At 41.6% G+C, this 16,380-nt stretch overlaps 1 protein-coding gene across 1 annotated transcript in view; it reads right to left on the reverse strand.

Moving 5' to 3' along the window:
• Positions 1-16,380, reverse strand: part of COL15A1 (collagen type XV alpha 1 chain) — a 153,101-nt gene that overhangs the window by 110,867 nt on the left and 25,854 nt on the right. Inside the window, exons 3-5 of the mRNA XM_065753005.1 lie at positions 6,120-6,667; positions 3,408-3,482; positions 2,850-2,945 (exon numbers count right to left, since the gene is read on the reverse strand). Coding sequence (XP_065609077.1) covers positions 2,850-2,945; positions 3,408-3,482; positions 6,120-6,667 — 719 coding nt within the window. The remainder of the gene's footprint in view (positions 1-2,849; positions 2,946-3,407; positions 3,483-6,119; positions 6,668-16,380) is intronic.

The following is a 16,380-nucleotide window of genomic DNA, read 5'->3' on the forward strand; positions in this document are numbered from 1 at the left end:
AGGCTATTATTAATAACATACAAGGAGGAGGCTGAGGTACTTAACTTTTTTGCCTTGGTCTTCTCTGATAACTGCTCATTACACAGCCCTCAAACATTTGGTTTGGAAGGAGGGGATTGGGGAAGCATTGTTGTCCCTCCCACTGTAAGTGAAGATCAGGTTGGTGACCACCTGAGGAACCTGATCATCCACAAGTCTGTGGGTCCTGATGAGATGCATCCCAGAGTCCTGAGGGAATTAGCTGATGTAGCTGTGAAGCCACTTTCAATGATATTTGAGAAGTTGTGGCAATTAGGTGAAGTCCCTGCTGACTGGAAAAAAGGCAACATCACAACTATTTTTAAAAAAGGGTAAAAAGGATGATCCTGGGAACTACTAACCTGTCAGTCTCATCTCTATGATGGGGAAGATAATGGAACAGATACTCCTGGAAAGACATGTGGAAGACAGGGAAGTGATACGATGTTGTCACTGCATTAATGGACAACTGAAGAACCACTGATGTCATCTGTCGTTACTTCAGTAAGGTCTTTGACACAGTACCCCACAACATCTGTTTCTCCAGATTGGAAATATATGGACTTGAAGGGTGGACAGTTGAATGAACAAAGAACTGGCTGCAGGATCAAGTCAGAGAATGGTGGTCACTGGCTCAGTGTCTGGATGGAGATTAGTGAAAAGTGTTCCCCAGAGGATGGTGCTGGAGCTGATACTCTTCAATATCTTCAACAGTGACACTGACAGTGGGGTTGAGTCCATCCTGAGCTAGTCTGTGGTTGACGCATAAGCTAAGGGATACAGTTGACACTCCAGACAGACAGGATGCCATTCAGAGGGACCTAGAGAGGCTTGAGCAGTGGGCCCAAGTGAACCTCATGAAGTTCAACAGATCTAAATGCAAGATCTTGCACCTGGATTGTGGCAACCCCAATTAACAATACAAGCTGGGGGATAAAAGAATTGAACACAGCACTGCTGTGAAAGACCTGGAAGTAGTGGTTGATGGAAAGCTGGATGTGAGCCAACAATGTGACATCACAGCCCAGAAAGTCAAAAGTCACCAAGTTATGACGAGGCAAAACCTATTTGTATTTTTGGAGTGATGGGGACTCCACTGTGACTGTCCCAGAAGCTCCATGCATCCTTAGTATAGATTATCTCAACAGATGGTATTTCAAGGACCCAAAAATATATTGGTAGGCTTTTGATATAGCTGCCTTGGAGATGGAGGGCATTGCAGCTGTCTACTTTGCCTGGTCTCTCAGAGGGTCCTTCTGTGGCAGGATTGCTAAGAGTAAAAGAACAGTAGGTATCCATCACTATCACAACTTGTATATTAGTATACGTCAATATTGGACCAGCCTGGACTCCCTGATTCCCATTCATCAGCTGATTCAGCATCTGGAGAACCAAGGAGTAATCAGCAAGACTCACCCACTCTTCAACAGTCCTGTATGGCCAAGTACAAAAGTCCAATGGAGGGTGGAGGCTAACAGTGGACTATTGTGGCCTGAATGAAGTTCTGCCACCACTAAGTGCAGCTTTGCCCAACATACTAGAACTTCAGGATGAACTTGAGTCAGAGGCAGCCAAGTGGTATGCCATGATTTACATTGCTAATCTGTTTTTCTCAATCCCTCTGTCATAGGAATGTTCATTGTGTACCACAAGGTGATTTGATGCTGAGTGAGAACAGCCAATAATTTAAATTGTATGTTAAATTACTGCATAATACTGCATGTCATTGTTATTATAGTAGTTGTATGTCTTGTTAACAGTAATGCAGTAACATCTAACCAGGTTAAAGAACAATGAACTCCAATGGAACCAGAACTATCTGTAAGCAGATAGTTATGACGGATAAAGCCCAAAGTTATGAACTAGATCAGTATCTTTGACAATTTAAATGGATGGCTCATAGACTTTGGAAATAATATGTATGTGCATATATATATTAAAACAAACAAACAACAACAACAACAACCACAAAACTGATTACAGTCACCTAACTTGTTAGGATGTGTGCAAAGTGTGGGACCTGAGCATGGTGTAAATGGTATAGAATAAGGGGTGTATACTTTCTTAGTTTCAGCTGGGACAGAGTTGTTTTCTTCAGAGTGTTTGTTAGGATGCTAAGTTTTGGTTTTAGGAGAAAAACAATACTGGTAACAGACTGACATTTATAGCTGCTGCTGAGCGGTGTTGTACAGAGCCAGGGCCATCCTCAGTGAAGGGCCAAGAAGAGATGGGAGGGAACAGAATAGGACAGCTGGCTTAATCTGACCAAAGGAATATTCCATACCATATGACAATAAGCAGAAAGACTTTTGTTGGGAGTGAAAATTCACCTCACTCTCTTCTGCTGCTCAGGGGGCTAGCTGGGCATCAATTGGCGGGTGGTGATCAAATTATTGTGCATCAGTTGTATACACATTATTGTCCTTTTCCTTTCCTCTGTCTTAGGAAGTAATTTTATTTCAATGCACAAGTTCCACTTTTTTTTTTAATTCTCTCCCCATCCCACTGGGAAAAGGGAGAGTAAGTGAAAGACTGTGCAGTGCTTAGCCACCTGCCAGGTTAAACCACAACAAATGAGTATTCCAGGTAATTGCCAAATTTGTATTCTTTCCTTGTTCTTACACTCTTCTCAAGGTACTTGTTGATTCTCATCAAATAAACCATCCTTTTTGATCCAATGTAGTGCAGTCATTCTTGTGGATAAGTACATGTCCCCAGAGGTGCCTTTGGAAGTTGCTATAAAGAAAAACTAGTGGCAGAATCTACACCTTAATATCTAAAAAAGTAATATTAAACCAGAAAGGCAAAGTGGATTAATCCAGTAAATTTACCCTTATGAGAAGATGAGAAGGTACGAGTTCTTCTTGTGTCTCAGGAATGCCTTCAAATTCTCCAACACTGCCATTGCCACTGATGTCCCCTGAAGCCTGTGTAAACCCAATCATAACAGCCAGTTCATAAAAGTCAGAGGAAAAATAATGTTCTCCAAGGAATTATCTACTTTATGCAGGAAGAACTTGTATCTATGTATGTACATAGATATGTGCTTATGTATTTAATTTCCCAGATTACTGAAGCCTCAGTCTCCTGATGTCAACTTGTTTCAACACTTAGGATATTCCATGAAGACGACCTTTTAGGTAAATGTAAAACACTGTTCAATTTCTGAAAGATGTTACAGACATTTATTTTTTTAATCACAGTTTTGCAGTCTACACAGTAAAAAAATATATAGATTCTTTTATATAGAGAATTTAAAAAAATTATATTATGTTAGTAAGAGTATACACTACATGTAGTCCTATGAAAAATATCCTATGTTAAATGGCTTTGAAATCAGATATACAGACACTGAGAATAGATAAATGAGTATTTGTAAGAGTACTCACATACGGATCATCATCTTCACATTGATCTTCGGTAGCTCTTGGGTCAGATTTGATTGTCAGATGTTGAATTGAGCCCTACATGAAACAACAAAAACAGTTCTAGGAAGTAATATTTCATCTAGTATGCACAAAAATGAAAAATAAATTTAAAGCAGACTATAAAACTGCTTACTTGCTTGGAAAATTACCTGAAACAGTTTTTTTTTTTTTTAATTTTTATTTTTTAAATAAACTCAGTTTAAAAGTATAAATATGTTTTCATGTTTTGGTATTACAGAAAACTTTAAAGCTGCCAGACTATGAGTTTAAGGTCAAGAGAATTGTTACATTGTTTACATATTTCATCTTTCATCTGAAAGATACAGTTTTAGATTCTGACTCAGAATCTTTGAAGTGGTCTGGTTTTTTTTTTTTTTTTTTTTTTTTTATAGTTAAAAAGTACATTGCTATTGCAAAAATTGCAAGTGAAAACCCATAAAGATGAGGCAAAGGATAGTAGGGAATACAGGTAAGTGGTGAAGAGATTTGGGGAGAAACAAGCTTTAAACTTCAAATCAAAGAAAGGAGAAGGGATATCTGATTAACAAATGTTTCTGAGTTTCTGAGCAATTGACATTTCTCATTCTGACATGCTGAAGCAAAAATATTCATCCTAATCATTTAAATCTTGTCTTCTAGATTACAAAGATTCAAAAAAATATGTGGGACATTCCCTTGTTATGAGGCTTAATGGAGTTAGGCGTGATAGACAGATAGGGTAAAAAGGCAAGTATGGACATCTATCATGCATGATCTGTGTCTTCCTGTTCCGTTCACTCTGCATATTTTGCCCTCCTACTCTTGAACTTTCTGTAGGCAAGAGTCTGAAGAAGCTGCCAGATTTAGCCTTTGTCTCTGCATAACTCCTAAAAAAATATATTTATCTTTGTTTTAAACCACAAAACAAACAAACAAACACAAAAGGATATTTCAGTTTAAGAGCAGCTACCATTTGTTTGCACTGCCATGTCTTTTCTTACTTTCTGGCTCCCTGTTTTCAGTGCTGATGTCCTCTCCCTTTCCTAGAAGCTTTGGAGAATTATAAGCAAGGGAATATTTTGAAAGCAACATTTTGGTTGGATTTCGGGATACTTCAGAAAAGAAAAACTTTGAGGTTTTTTAGCTGTTCTTTAACCATCAAAGGCCATGAAACTCATTAAGTTGGTACTTCCTGTATTTGCAGTCAATCTGAGATAACAACTCAGTGATTTGAGTCACTTCTTTTCTCCTAAAATTTAATAATGGCCAAATCAAATATTAAACAATGTAAAACTAACCAAACAGTTTACTGAAACTATACATAAAAGGATACACAGACTCCTGAGCTATCTCTTAGAATTGATTAGTAATTTCCATGTTATGAGTGTTTGGAAATTGGAAATATTATTATGTTTGGAAAACATATTTTTCTTCTCTTGCTTTTATCTGTAGATCTGGAATGGGAAGGAAGCAAAATGAAGAGGCCTAAACTTCTCTAAAATCTACTGTCAGCCATACATTCTAACCAGGAAAGTAGTTGGGGCAAAATATTCTTGCCTGAGCAGCTAATCAGCAACTTAATTTTTCTACCCTAAAATAATTCTGATATATGATACATGAAGAAATAAAAACACAAGGGCACTGTGTGAAGTATACATCACAATTCATAGCAGTCAAGCAAACAGACAAATGGCTGAAATTCGTGTACTCAATATAGCATACAAAAAAGCCTGCTTCAGTGGGAAATGCCTTAGAGTGTAAGCCACTATGCATTGCTTCCACTATATTTCCAGATTTATTGATGATAATCTCATAAACTGATTATCAAACATAAGTCATCCAGGTAGGGTACCAAAACCAACTGATTTTCTTGAATGTTTCTTAATTCCTACTTAGTAATTAGAAAATCCCAATAGTCCAGTCATTCTAAGTGTCTAGGTCGGGTAGCACAAGCAGGCAGTTTTCCTGCATATCCCTGTCTACCACTTATTTGCAACTAATCAATATATCCCTGTAATTTCTAGGTGCTAAGATTAGACATAAATTATACAAACTCATTAATTTGTTGCTTATCTAATGGAACTCAACCTGTCAACACACTTGAGCTTTGGAAAGAATATATTGTTTTCCTAAAGCAAATACTTATCTAAGTTCTTTGCAGCTCTACTAGTTTTTGGGAAGAGACATAGATCTCACAAACTACTGTTCAATTTTTGAAGTACAGAAGAAGTACAAAAACAAGACATAAAAGGTGTGACATTTCCATTACATTTTGGCAATTGGTTCCCTGCTTAATAACTTTGAAAGCTCAATGGCTGAGAATTCCAGACTGAATACAGCAGGAGGATGCTTGCATTCAAGCTTTGCAGTAGTGGTTTAGGTCCATTCCATTTTTCTGGAACACCTGAAAAGCTTCAAGTGATATATAAATTGTAGAAACAGCTTTATTATACGTACATGTTTATCTCTTCCTGATATTGTGTGAAATAAACATACCCTGCTAAAAATAATTTAAAATACTAGATTTTTACAGAGATATTATTCTCAGAAATTAAACAGATGGATATACTGAAATCTGCCTTTCAGATAAAAGACTATATAAATGTGATATATTTACTTTGATATTCCTAGCTCAGAAACTGAGCATTGAGCTCAATATCTGGATCAGATGTGAATTTATCACATTGTACTTACTGTGAACTTTTCCAGTCCTGTGGCTCCTGCATTACCAACAAATATCCCAGAGCCAGACTCAAATACCAAGGCTTGATCCGACCTCTGAAACTGAACTTTCTCATATTCTTCACAGTCCATGAACAAAGTAATGTTGTTCCCCTGAACAGTCACTGTAAATCTATTCCACCTATTGGTCATCACTGGCACTTTAAATGAAGCCGCTTCTCGGGAGATACTAGAGCCAGGTTCCGTATAATACAAAATTATTCTCTGGGTGCTCTCATCAACTGGTGAAAGTCTAATTCCCAAGTAAATAGTTTTCTGGAAGGCATCCGTTATTGCAAATAGCACTCCTCCGCGATCACTGTTTGGTTTCACTGTAACTACAATTGCGAAATTTCTATAGAAAGGCAGTGGTATTATAGCACTTGTCAATCGACCAATGTTGGCATCTGTACCAAAGCTGTATGCTGGAAAACCTCCGTAGCCAGTGACAAAGTAGACAGAAGGAGGGAGTGGAACTCCTATTAACTCTGTGAGATCAAGATGTTCTTTTGAGCCTCGTTCTGTAAAGTATGAGAAAAAAAAACGTTATTTATTCTTGAGGTTCATAGCCCACTTAATTTTAATCATTTTATGAAAGTCTTAAAAACTGTAAAGCAGTGTTAAAGTAGCACTGACATGCTGTTAATGCTTTATGCCCCAGTTCAATTAGTACTTAAACATGTCTAGCTACGTGTATGTGTGAACCTTCGTTGTTTGACTAACTGACTTTACTCATAATGCTAAAAAAAGTTGCACCTAAACATTTAGTGAAACTGGGAGGTAGTAAGTACTTTGTACAAAATGTATTTTACTTTAGTTGGCTATAAACTACAAATAAATCTTATGCAAGTGCTTACAGTATGGATTCAGCAATAATTTTCTCAAATTATATCAGATCACAATCAAAAGAGAGAATGAAAAAATCTCTACAATGTGCACAACACAGTTTCACCAAGCCAGGATAAAAATTGCAGTGGGTTTGTTGTAACCCTTGCAATCAAGCCCCAACATGGGGCAAACTGATTTCACCTATGGCAGGCTGATACTAAATATGTTATATAGGCGAGGAGCTAAAAGCAGACCTGTTTACAAGTACTTTAGTTACAACAGATGGAAGCTAGTCACAGAATCACAGAATTGTGGGTTGGAAGGGACCTTTAGAGATCATCTAGTCTAACCACATTGCCAAAGCAGGCCCCCTAGACCAGTTTGCACAGGTAGGCATCCAGCCAGGTCTTTAACATCTCCAGAGGAGACTCCACAACCTCTCTGGACAGCCTGTGCCAGTGCTCTATCACCTGCAGTGTGAAGAAGTTCCCGTGCACATTTGTGCAGAACTTCCTATGTATCAGTTTGTGACCCCTCATTCTATTGCCACACACTGCTGAGAAGAGTTCAGCTTTGTCCCTTTGCCTCCTGCACCTTAGATATTTATAGATGTGGATCAGATCCCCTCTGAGTCTTCTTTTTCCAAGGCTGAACTGACCGAGGTCTCTCAGCCTTTCCTTGTAAAGGAGGTGTTTCACACCCTTTATCATCTTTGTAGCCCTCTGCTGGACTCTTTTGAGGAGATCCCTGTGTTTTTTGTACCAGGAAGCCCAGAACTGGACACAATATTCCAGGTGGGGTGGGGCCTCACCAGGGCAGATTATAGGGGGAGGATCACTAGATCTTTTTTCTTTTTTTGAAAAAGTATTTACAGAAACTGAGAACAAGTTCCCAGTTCACCTGATGTGGGTAATGTTGAGGCACATGGAGTTGGGTTCTACTTCTGTCTTCCTGACCCCAGATTCTGATGCACTTTATGCTGAAATTATCTGCGTACACTACAGTCATGGTATGAACTGAAGTTTTCTGTCTGTATGCAAACTAATGGGATGTACATTTTTCAAATAGGTAATACTCGGTTTCTTAGAATCTGTGTTCTGAGTCAGTATTTTAATTTCAGCTCAGGACATTCTGGCAACATGAAATACCTCAAGTTCTTCATGTCTGTATGACACATTTCTGTTTCTAATACCTGTAGTATCTCAAGATGCCCCTCTGCCCCACTAGATGCTAAAGGCTGGTTCTAAGCAGTGTGTGTTTTGTACAAGCTAATCAACTCAGGCATGATAATTGGTCATCCAGAATGAGAAATTGAACAATTAACCTCACAACTTTCACCATAGCTTCTCATTAAGGTACTAATGTGCTACTAGTATATCATTTCAAGTATATAACAGGGTGGATGTCTATAATCTACTTACATGGGGAATCCTCTGTTACAGAGGACATACTGGGATGAAAATAAATGGAGAAAAGGACAAAATTATTTGAAATGAAGAAAATTTTACTGACAATACCACCTCTTTGCCTGCAGTCTGATCCCTGAAGACCTATCCTCAGGGTGACAATTTGAAACAAAACTGTACAAAAATTAAAAAATGATAGCAGGGAGTAATTTAAAAGTTGGTTGTAAGATGACTTTTTGCTTCATGATTTGTAAACTTTCCCAAGTTTTTCAATATATACATATTTTTGCAGTGTGGATTGATACAACTTCTTTCCTTTTTTAAACTTACTCAGTTACTGTAACTCCAATAGTTGTATAGGCTGAAAAAATCCAAATGAAATAGTAATAGAAAAGGTATGGTAGTCTATCCAAATCCTGCCAACAAAGTGAACTGAAAAACTTTGCTTAAAATACCCAGTAAAAGTGGAGTAAAATAAATACAACTTGCACTGTGCTCTAAAACCTTGCAAGATGTTTCTGATGTGAGAGGGATGTTTATCAGATGAACTAAACTTCTGCTATTCATTACTCATATGGAATATCGGACTAGGCTATGTGCTGTAGTACTTTCCGTTGTCCTAGTGTCATTGCAAAGATATGAAAAATATTTTCCCTGTCCCAAAGATGTTATAGTCCAGTTGAAATAAATCCCAATTTCTTATCTTCTCTGTGCATTAACCGAACTGCTCCAACTTGGGTCTGTACCATAGAACCCATCCTGCATAAGCAGAGCCCACCAACCTCCTGCTCCACCAGAGACTCCTCTCCACAGGCTGCAGCTCTAGCTTGGGGCCTGTTCCATTGTGGACTTCTCCACGAAACAAAGAGAAACTTCAGTCATTGTGAGAATCTACCATTAACCACATCCCAGGGCAACATGGATGAACAGCAAGCAATTTGGATATGTTTGTGGATCAGTTGTCCCAGTTTTTTTAGTAGATTTCAATTTCCCAGATATAAATTGGTGTATAGGAACTGCTGAATCATGGCCTGAACCACTGATTGGTCACCTGGGGTGAGCACCGAGTTAGCCATGGGGGCACAGGTGAAGGTGATATACCTGTGTGATTGGAAGGTGTGGAGCCTGGCTCCACCACTCCCAAACCTCATTTAAGGGCTGACCACCACCAGGAAAGGATCTCTTCTTGGAGATCCCTCCTACATGGAGTCCTCTGTGAGCCTTGTCATTCTGAAGGTGAGCCATCTTCTCTTTTGTATTATTTGTATCCCATCTATATAGAACTACCCAAAATATACTATCATCTATATTATTTCTTTGTGAAGTACCATCCTTGGGAGTTATTTACCTCACACTTGGCGAGCCAGGCAGCTCTGGTGATAATAATCTATACTTACTAAATATGTCCTTTATTTGGAATATGTTTAAGTGGGCCAGGGGGGAAAACGTTACCCCCCTAGACCAGACAATCCCTAGTCTAATTCTAGGGTTCATGGGGTTGCCCTACTATGGGTTGGCATCCATTATTGAGAAATGGGGACCTATGTGGGTTCTAGGGACTGCCTCTCCCTCCCCATCGTATTTAACTGAGTACTTGCTCGGATTAGATAAGGACATACTTATTACCAAAGAGCAGCGGCTAGTTGCCTCTGCAGTAGCCTGGCCTTTAGTAATGGCCATACTTAAATAAAATACTGCAAATGTTAACATGGAAACTGAAAATCAATTATTAAGAGAGCGTATTGAGAAACTTGAGCAACAGCTGGGTACATTAACAACCAAAAAGCCTGGCCTAAATATCCCCACCAGACAAATACAGAGTATATCAGTAGAGGACATCCAAAAATCAGAGGAGGCAGATTTAGATATGACAGGAAAAAGGATCTCTAAGGCAGATCTTGAAACTCCATTTATGATGGACCCATTCGAGATTTGGCCTATTATAACTCAAAAAACAAAGAAGACACAAGATAGACCAGCAGGGGTGCCTCCTGACCAATGGCCCCCTGCTGAAACCTGCCTCCATGTGACCGCTCGTCCATATACAGCTAATGAGTTGATGGACCTAGTACAATGGTTCCATCAAAAACCAAGGGAAAGCATACCATCATGGCTCCTAAGGTTATGGGATGCAGGAGCTGAAAGTGTTTTAGTGAATGGGACAGAGATGTCAACATTAGCATCCATAACAATAAACCCGGCCTTGAGGCAAGGGTTATATGCAGCTGTCCACTACAATGATGAAAACCATTCTATTGTAGATTGGTTGATGGCAGCATGCCGCCTAACGTGGCCTAATAAAACTGATATTCCTCTCAATACTGGTTTGTGGTCCTCTATGGAGGACCTCCAGGCATACATCAGAGAACTAGGTATGAGGGAGGCTATGTACGCAGATGCTTTTGAAAGCCCTGATACGGAGAAAGTTACAGCGGGCATGAGAGATCTGATACTGCAGCAGGCCCCCTCCCACCTCTACGGGATGCTTGTTTCCATATTAAATCCGTTGATGGCATCAGAGGCCATCATATAGCAGGCAGCCCAGTTGGTGGCAGATTCAGGAGAAACAGAGTGCATAAGAACCAAGTGCAGTGCCCGTATAGTGGAAGATGCTGAGGCCTTCCCTATTAAAACTAAAAAGCCTGCTCCACGGATACCCCGATCAGGCCCCGTACGGGTATCCCGGAAGACTATGTTCAATGACCTCATACAGGCTGGGGTTGTGTTTACCAAAACTGATGGGCAACCCAACCATGATTTGTTACAGCTGTGGAAACAGCTTAAGAATGATCAAAAATTTCAGAGTTCTCCCAGAAAATTGGGAGTACGAATTATACAAGAAACACCAACAACAACCTGGAATCTGGCCAACTTTATAATACCAAACAGGAGGAAAAAACATCCACAGGTGTCATGGGCTACAGTGCCTGAGCCACCTGTTCCAAAAGATTTGGATCTGGCAAAGTTCATGGATTTATGAAAAACACTGGTCCCCATAGGGCCTCCAGATGTGACTGGAGGCCCTATGTAGAATTAACAATATTTTGGTCCAGGACAAATGTGCAGAAGGTGTTGGCTCTAGTGGATACGGCGCAGAAACGTCAATTATATATGGAGACCCAACAAAATTTAAGGGTGATAGAGTGATGATTGGTGGGTATGGGGGACAGACTATTCCAGTCACCCAAACATGGTTGAAATTGGGGGTTGGGCGTCTCCCGCCCTGGGAGAATAAGGTGTCAATTGCCCCAATTCCAGAATATATCCTTTGCATAGACATTCTATGGGGTCTGGCTCTCCAGACAACTGTGGGAGGGTTCAGACTACGGCAGAGGTACATTAGTATCCAGGCAATATGGACAATATTGAGGGGCCATGCGAAAAATGAGCCCATTTGTTTGCCGAAACCACACCGGATTACTAATGTAAGACATTACAGACTCCCGGGGGGACAAGAAGAAATATCAAAGACGGTGCAGGAATTAGAGAAAGTAGGTATTATAAGACCTGCACACAGCCCATATAATTCCCCCATATGGCCAGTACGGAAGTCGGATGGAACATGGAGAATGACGGTGGATTATAGGGAACTGAATAAGGTCACGCCGCCCATCCATGCGGCCGTACCCAATATTGCCTCCTTAATGGACACTCTTAGTAGGAAAATTAATACCTACCATTGTGTCCTGGATTTAGCAAATGCGTTTTTTAGCATACCTATTTCTAAAGAATCACAAGATCAATTTGCATTTACGTGGGGAGGCAGGCAGTGGACCTTTCAGGTCTTGCCACAGGGGTACGTGCACTCACCAACATACTGTCATAATTTGGTGGCACATGACCTGGCTGATTGGAGAAAACCGAACAATGTGAACCTATACCACTATATTGATGACCTCCTGATAACATCCGACTCACTGGAAGCAGTAGGGGAGGTGGCAGATTCATTAACTGCCTACCTAAGTGAAAGAGGATGGGCTATCAATCCTCAAAAAGTGCAAGGTCCAGGACTGTTCGTAAAATTTCTAGGGGTAGTCTGGTCAGGAAAGACCAAAGTGTTACCTGATGCCATCATAGATAAGGTTCAGGCATTTCCAGTTCCTACAACACCAAAGCAGCTGCAGGAATTCCTGGGTATATTGGGATATTGGTGTTCCTTTATACCTCATTTGGTGCAGCTGCTGAGACCTGATTGGCCCTTTTTTGTAAGTCTATATAAAGGGGACTGGGGGAGAACAGAACAGGATGCTTTTCAACAGGCGAAACAGGTGGTTAAACAAGCCCAGGCACTGGGTATATTTGATCCTACCCTCCCAGCTGAGCTAGATGTTCATGTAACTCAAGATGGCTTTGGCTGGGGCCTGTGGCAATGTCAGAGTTCTGTTTGGACCCCCATTGGATTTTGGTCTCAGGTGTGGCATGGAGCAGAGGAAAGATATAGTATGATTGCAAAACAGTTATTGGCTGCCTATTCTGCATTACAAACGGTAGAGCCAATAACCCAAACGGCTGAAGTTATAGTCAAGACTACACTGCCAATTCAGGGGTGGGTAAGAGATCTGACCCACCTTCCTAAGACAGGGGTGGCCCAGGCGCAGATGGTGGCACGATGGGTTGCCTATCTCAGTCAGAGGAGTAGTCTGTCTTCCTCATCACTGAAAGAAGAGCTCCAGAAGATTCTAGGCCCAGTAATGTATCATAGTGATGCACCGAAACAAACCTTGGTTGCTCCACCATAGAAGAGTCCCATCCAGGAAGGAAAATATCCTATTCCTGAAGATGCCTGGTACACGGATGGGTCCAGCAAGGGCAACCCAAGTAAGTGGAGAGCAGTAGCGTACGATCCTGCCACGGACACAATATGGTTCGAAGAGGGGGATGGTCAAGCAGCCAGTGGGCAGAGCTGTGGGCCATGTGGATGGTTATAACCAAAGAACCTGGTGATGGTATCCTGAATATTTGCACAGATAGTTGGGCTGTGTATTGGGGGCTCACTCTTTGGATCACACAGTGGGCCACCCAGGATTGGACTATCCACTCCTGACCGATCTGGGGCAAAGATATGTGGTTAGACATATGGAATGCAGTTAAACACAGAAGTGTATGTGTCTACCATGTTTCTGGTCATCAACCCCTACAGTCACCAGGAAATGATGAAGCTGACACACTGGCCCGAGTTAGATGGGTTGAGAACTCACCATCTGAGAATATCGCTCACTGGCTACATCAAAAGCTGTGGCATGCTGGGCAGAAGACCATGTGGGCAGCTGCTAAAGCATGGAGACTGCCTGTACAACTATTGGACATCACTCAAGCATGCTGAGACTGTGACGCCTGCTCTAAGATAAGACTGAGGTCGTTGCCTGAAACTACAGCCCATCTTGCTAGAGGACACAATCCTCTACAGAGGTGGCAGGTTGATTATATTGGGCCCCTCCCTCGGGCTGAGGGGGCGAGATATGCCCTAACCTGTGTCGACACCGTGAGTGGGCTAATGCAGGCATATCCAGTACCAAAAGCCAACCAGGCATACATTATAAAGGCACTCACAAGGTTGATGGCTGCCTATGGGACACCACAAGTCATCGAGAGTGACCAAGGAAGTCATTTCACGGGTGCAGTGATACAATGCTGGGCAGAAGAAAATAATATTGAGTGGCGATTCCACCTGCCATATAATCCAACATGGGCAGGCCTTATCAAATGTTACAATGGTATTCTCAAGGCTTCCCTGAAGACAGACTCTCAGTCCCTGCAGGGGTGGACAAAGAGACTCCACGAGACCCTGCGGGACCTGAATGAAAGACCTAGAGACAGCAGACCCAGTGCCTTGAAAATGTTACAGACAACGTGGGCCTCCCCACTTAGGATCCAAATTACGGGCACCGATAATGAGGTGAGACCTCAGATTGGCCGTGAGAACAATCTTCTGCTCCCTGCGGACCTAAAACCAGGTACCAATAAAATAAAATGGCCCTGGAAGGTGCAGGTAGGACCACGATGGTGTGGCCTACTTGCACCTTGGGGGAGATTATTGGAGGTGGGGGGTTCGGTAGCCCCTCCAGCAATTGGTACATGGCCTACTGAAATAATGGTTAACACTCCAGCCTTTATTGCTAAGGGGACCCCTATCATGTCTCTGTGGCAGATCAGGACACCCCCTTTGGTGCCTCATATAGTCGTACAGCCACAGACATCGGGTCAAAGGGTTTGGTACAGGCGGCCAGGGCATGCCCCTGTACAGGCTGAAATGTTAACTAAAGACAGGAATATGGCCTGTATCTTACCCTGGAGAGCAGATCTTCCCCTCTTGGTACCTCTAAAACACTTGTATTACTCCCCATAAGTCTATGAGTCACCAGAAGGAACCAAACAATGCTACAGTGTTTCAGAGTTGCAGCATCTGGTGATGGTCTAACCGGGGCTGATGAAGCATAAGATGGACCTGTACTGTGTGATTGCATGCTTCCAGTAGATACCACCGAGCACTGGCCCAAAGGAGAGTTCGACTGATATGCCAATCATCACCCATCTCGGATTACATCAACATGCGTTGCGACGGGCAATTATGTAAGCGTCGCGATGTATTGGGTCTCTGTATCAAGGGGAGCACACCTTATGGTTACTTGATCAGTGGTTCACATTGTGAAGGGGTGGAGTGTATGGGAACTGCTGAATCACAACCTGAACCACTGATTGGTCACCTGGGGTGAGCACCAAGTCAGCCATGGGGGCACAGGTGAAAGTGATATACCTGTGATTGGAAGGGGTGGAGCCTGGCTCCACCTCTCCCAAACCCCATTTAAGGGCTGACCACCACCACCAGGGAAGGATCTCTTCTTGGAGGTCCCTCCCACGTGGAGTCCCCTGTGAGCCTTGTCATTCTAAAGGTGAGCCATCTTCTCTTTTGTATTATTTGTATCCTATCTATATAGAACTACTCAAAATATACCGTCATCTACACTATTTCTTTGTGAAGTACCATCCTTGGGAGTTATTTACCCCACAGCTGGCCCCTCATGTGGGGAGGAGGAACTTCATCTTCCTTTCTTGCCCTTCCACGTGAACTGGCATGCAAACTGACAGGTCATGACCTACTGACACACAATGCCCTGTTTAGCTGTCCTGTTTGCCACACTTCCAGTTGTTCATGCTCTCTAGAGGCTGCCTTTGTATATGTGGGGAGCTTCTGCCATTACTACTGACTTTGCTCACATCATGTTAGAGTCACATCTCATCAGGGGTGGCTCTGCACTTTCTGCTTGAGAAAAGGAGGGAGCTGGAGCACCCTTTCTCACCCTGTACTTATTCTTGTGGTTTTTTTGTGTGTTTTTTTTTTTTTTGCCATGGTTATGCCAAAGTTATAACTCCCCACTAAAGGTCTCCTATCATGAGCCTCCACTCTGAAATTGATCTGCTTGAGGTCTTTGATAAAATGGCTTACTAAAAATTGCTTGACCTGCTACAGAATGAGATTGCTTGTTCCTTCTCTTTTTAAATGTGGTACTTGAAAAGAGACAAGTTTTCATGGATCCCTAAACCATCTAGAGACAATTCCTAGTGAACACTGCTAACTAGCTTCCTTAGTAGCTTAAAGTCTGCTCTCTTAAACTACAGACTGGTAACTCTGCTGAACCTTTTTCATGTTACACCAAAAAATTTGAACTATTTCATGATCACTGTGGCAGACTGCCACCTACCATCATATCTCCTCAAGGTCTTCTCTATTCTCAAACAGATCTAGGAGATCACCTTTCCTAGTTGGCTCATTATGTACTTGTCAAAGGAAGAAGTCTTCAATGTGTTTTAGGAAGTCTCCAAACTTGCTTGTCACAGCAGTTTGATATTTCCAATTGTCAGGTAAATAACTCCCAAGGATGGTACTTCACAAAGAAATAGTATAGATGATGGTATATTTTGAGTAGTTCTATATAGATAGGATACAAATAATACAAAAGAGAAGATGGCTCACCTTCAGAATGACAAGGCTCACAGGGGAC

This window comes from Cyrtonyx montezumae, unplaced genomic scaffold (genome assembly GCF_038088225.1).
Source record: "Cyrtonyx montezumae isolate F1298 unplaced genomic scaffold, pur_monq_1.0 scaffold_8, whole genome shotgun sequence".
NCBI classification, from domain to species: domain Eukaryota; kingdom Metazoa; phylum Chordata; class Aves; order Galliformes; family Odontophoridae; genus Cyrtonyx; species Cyrtonyx montezumae.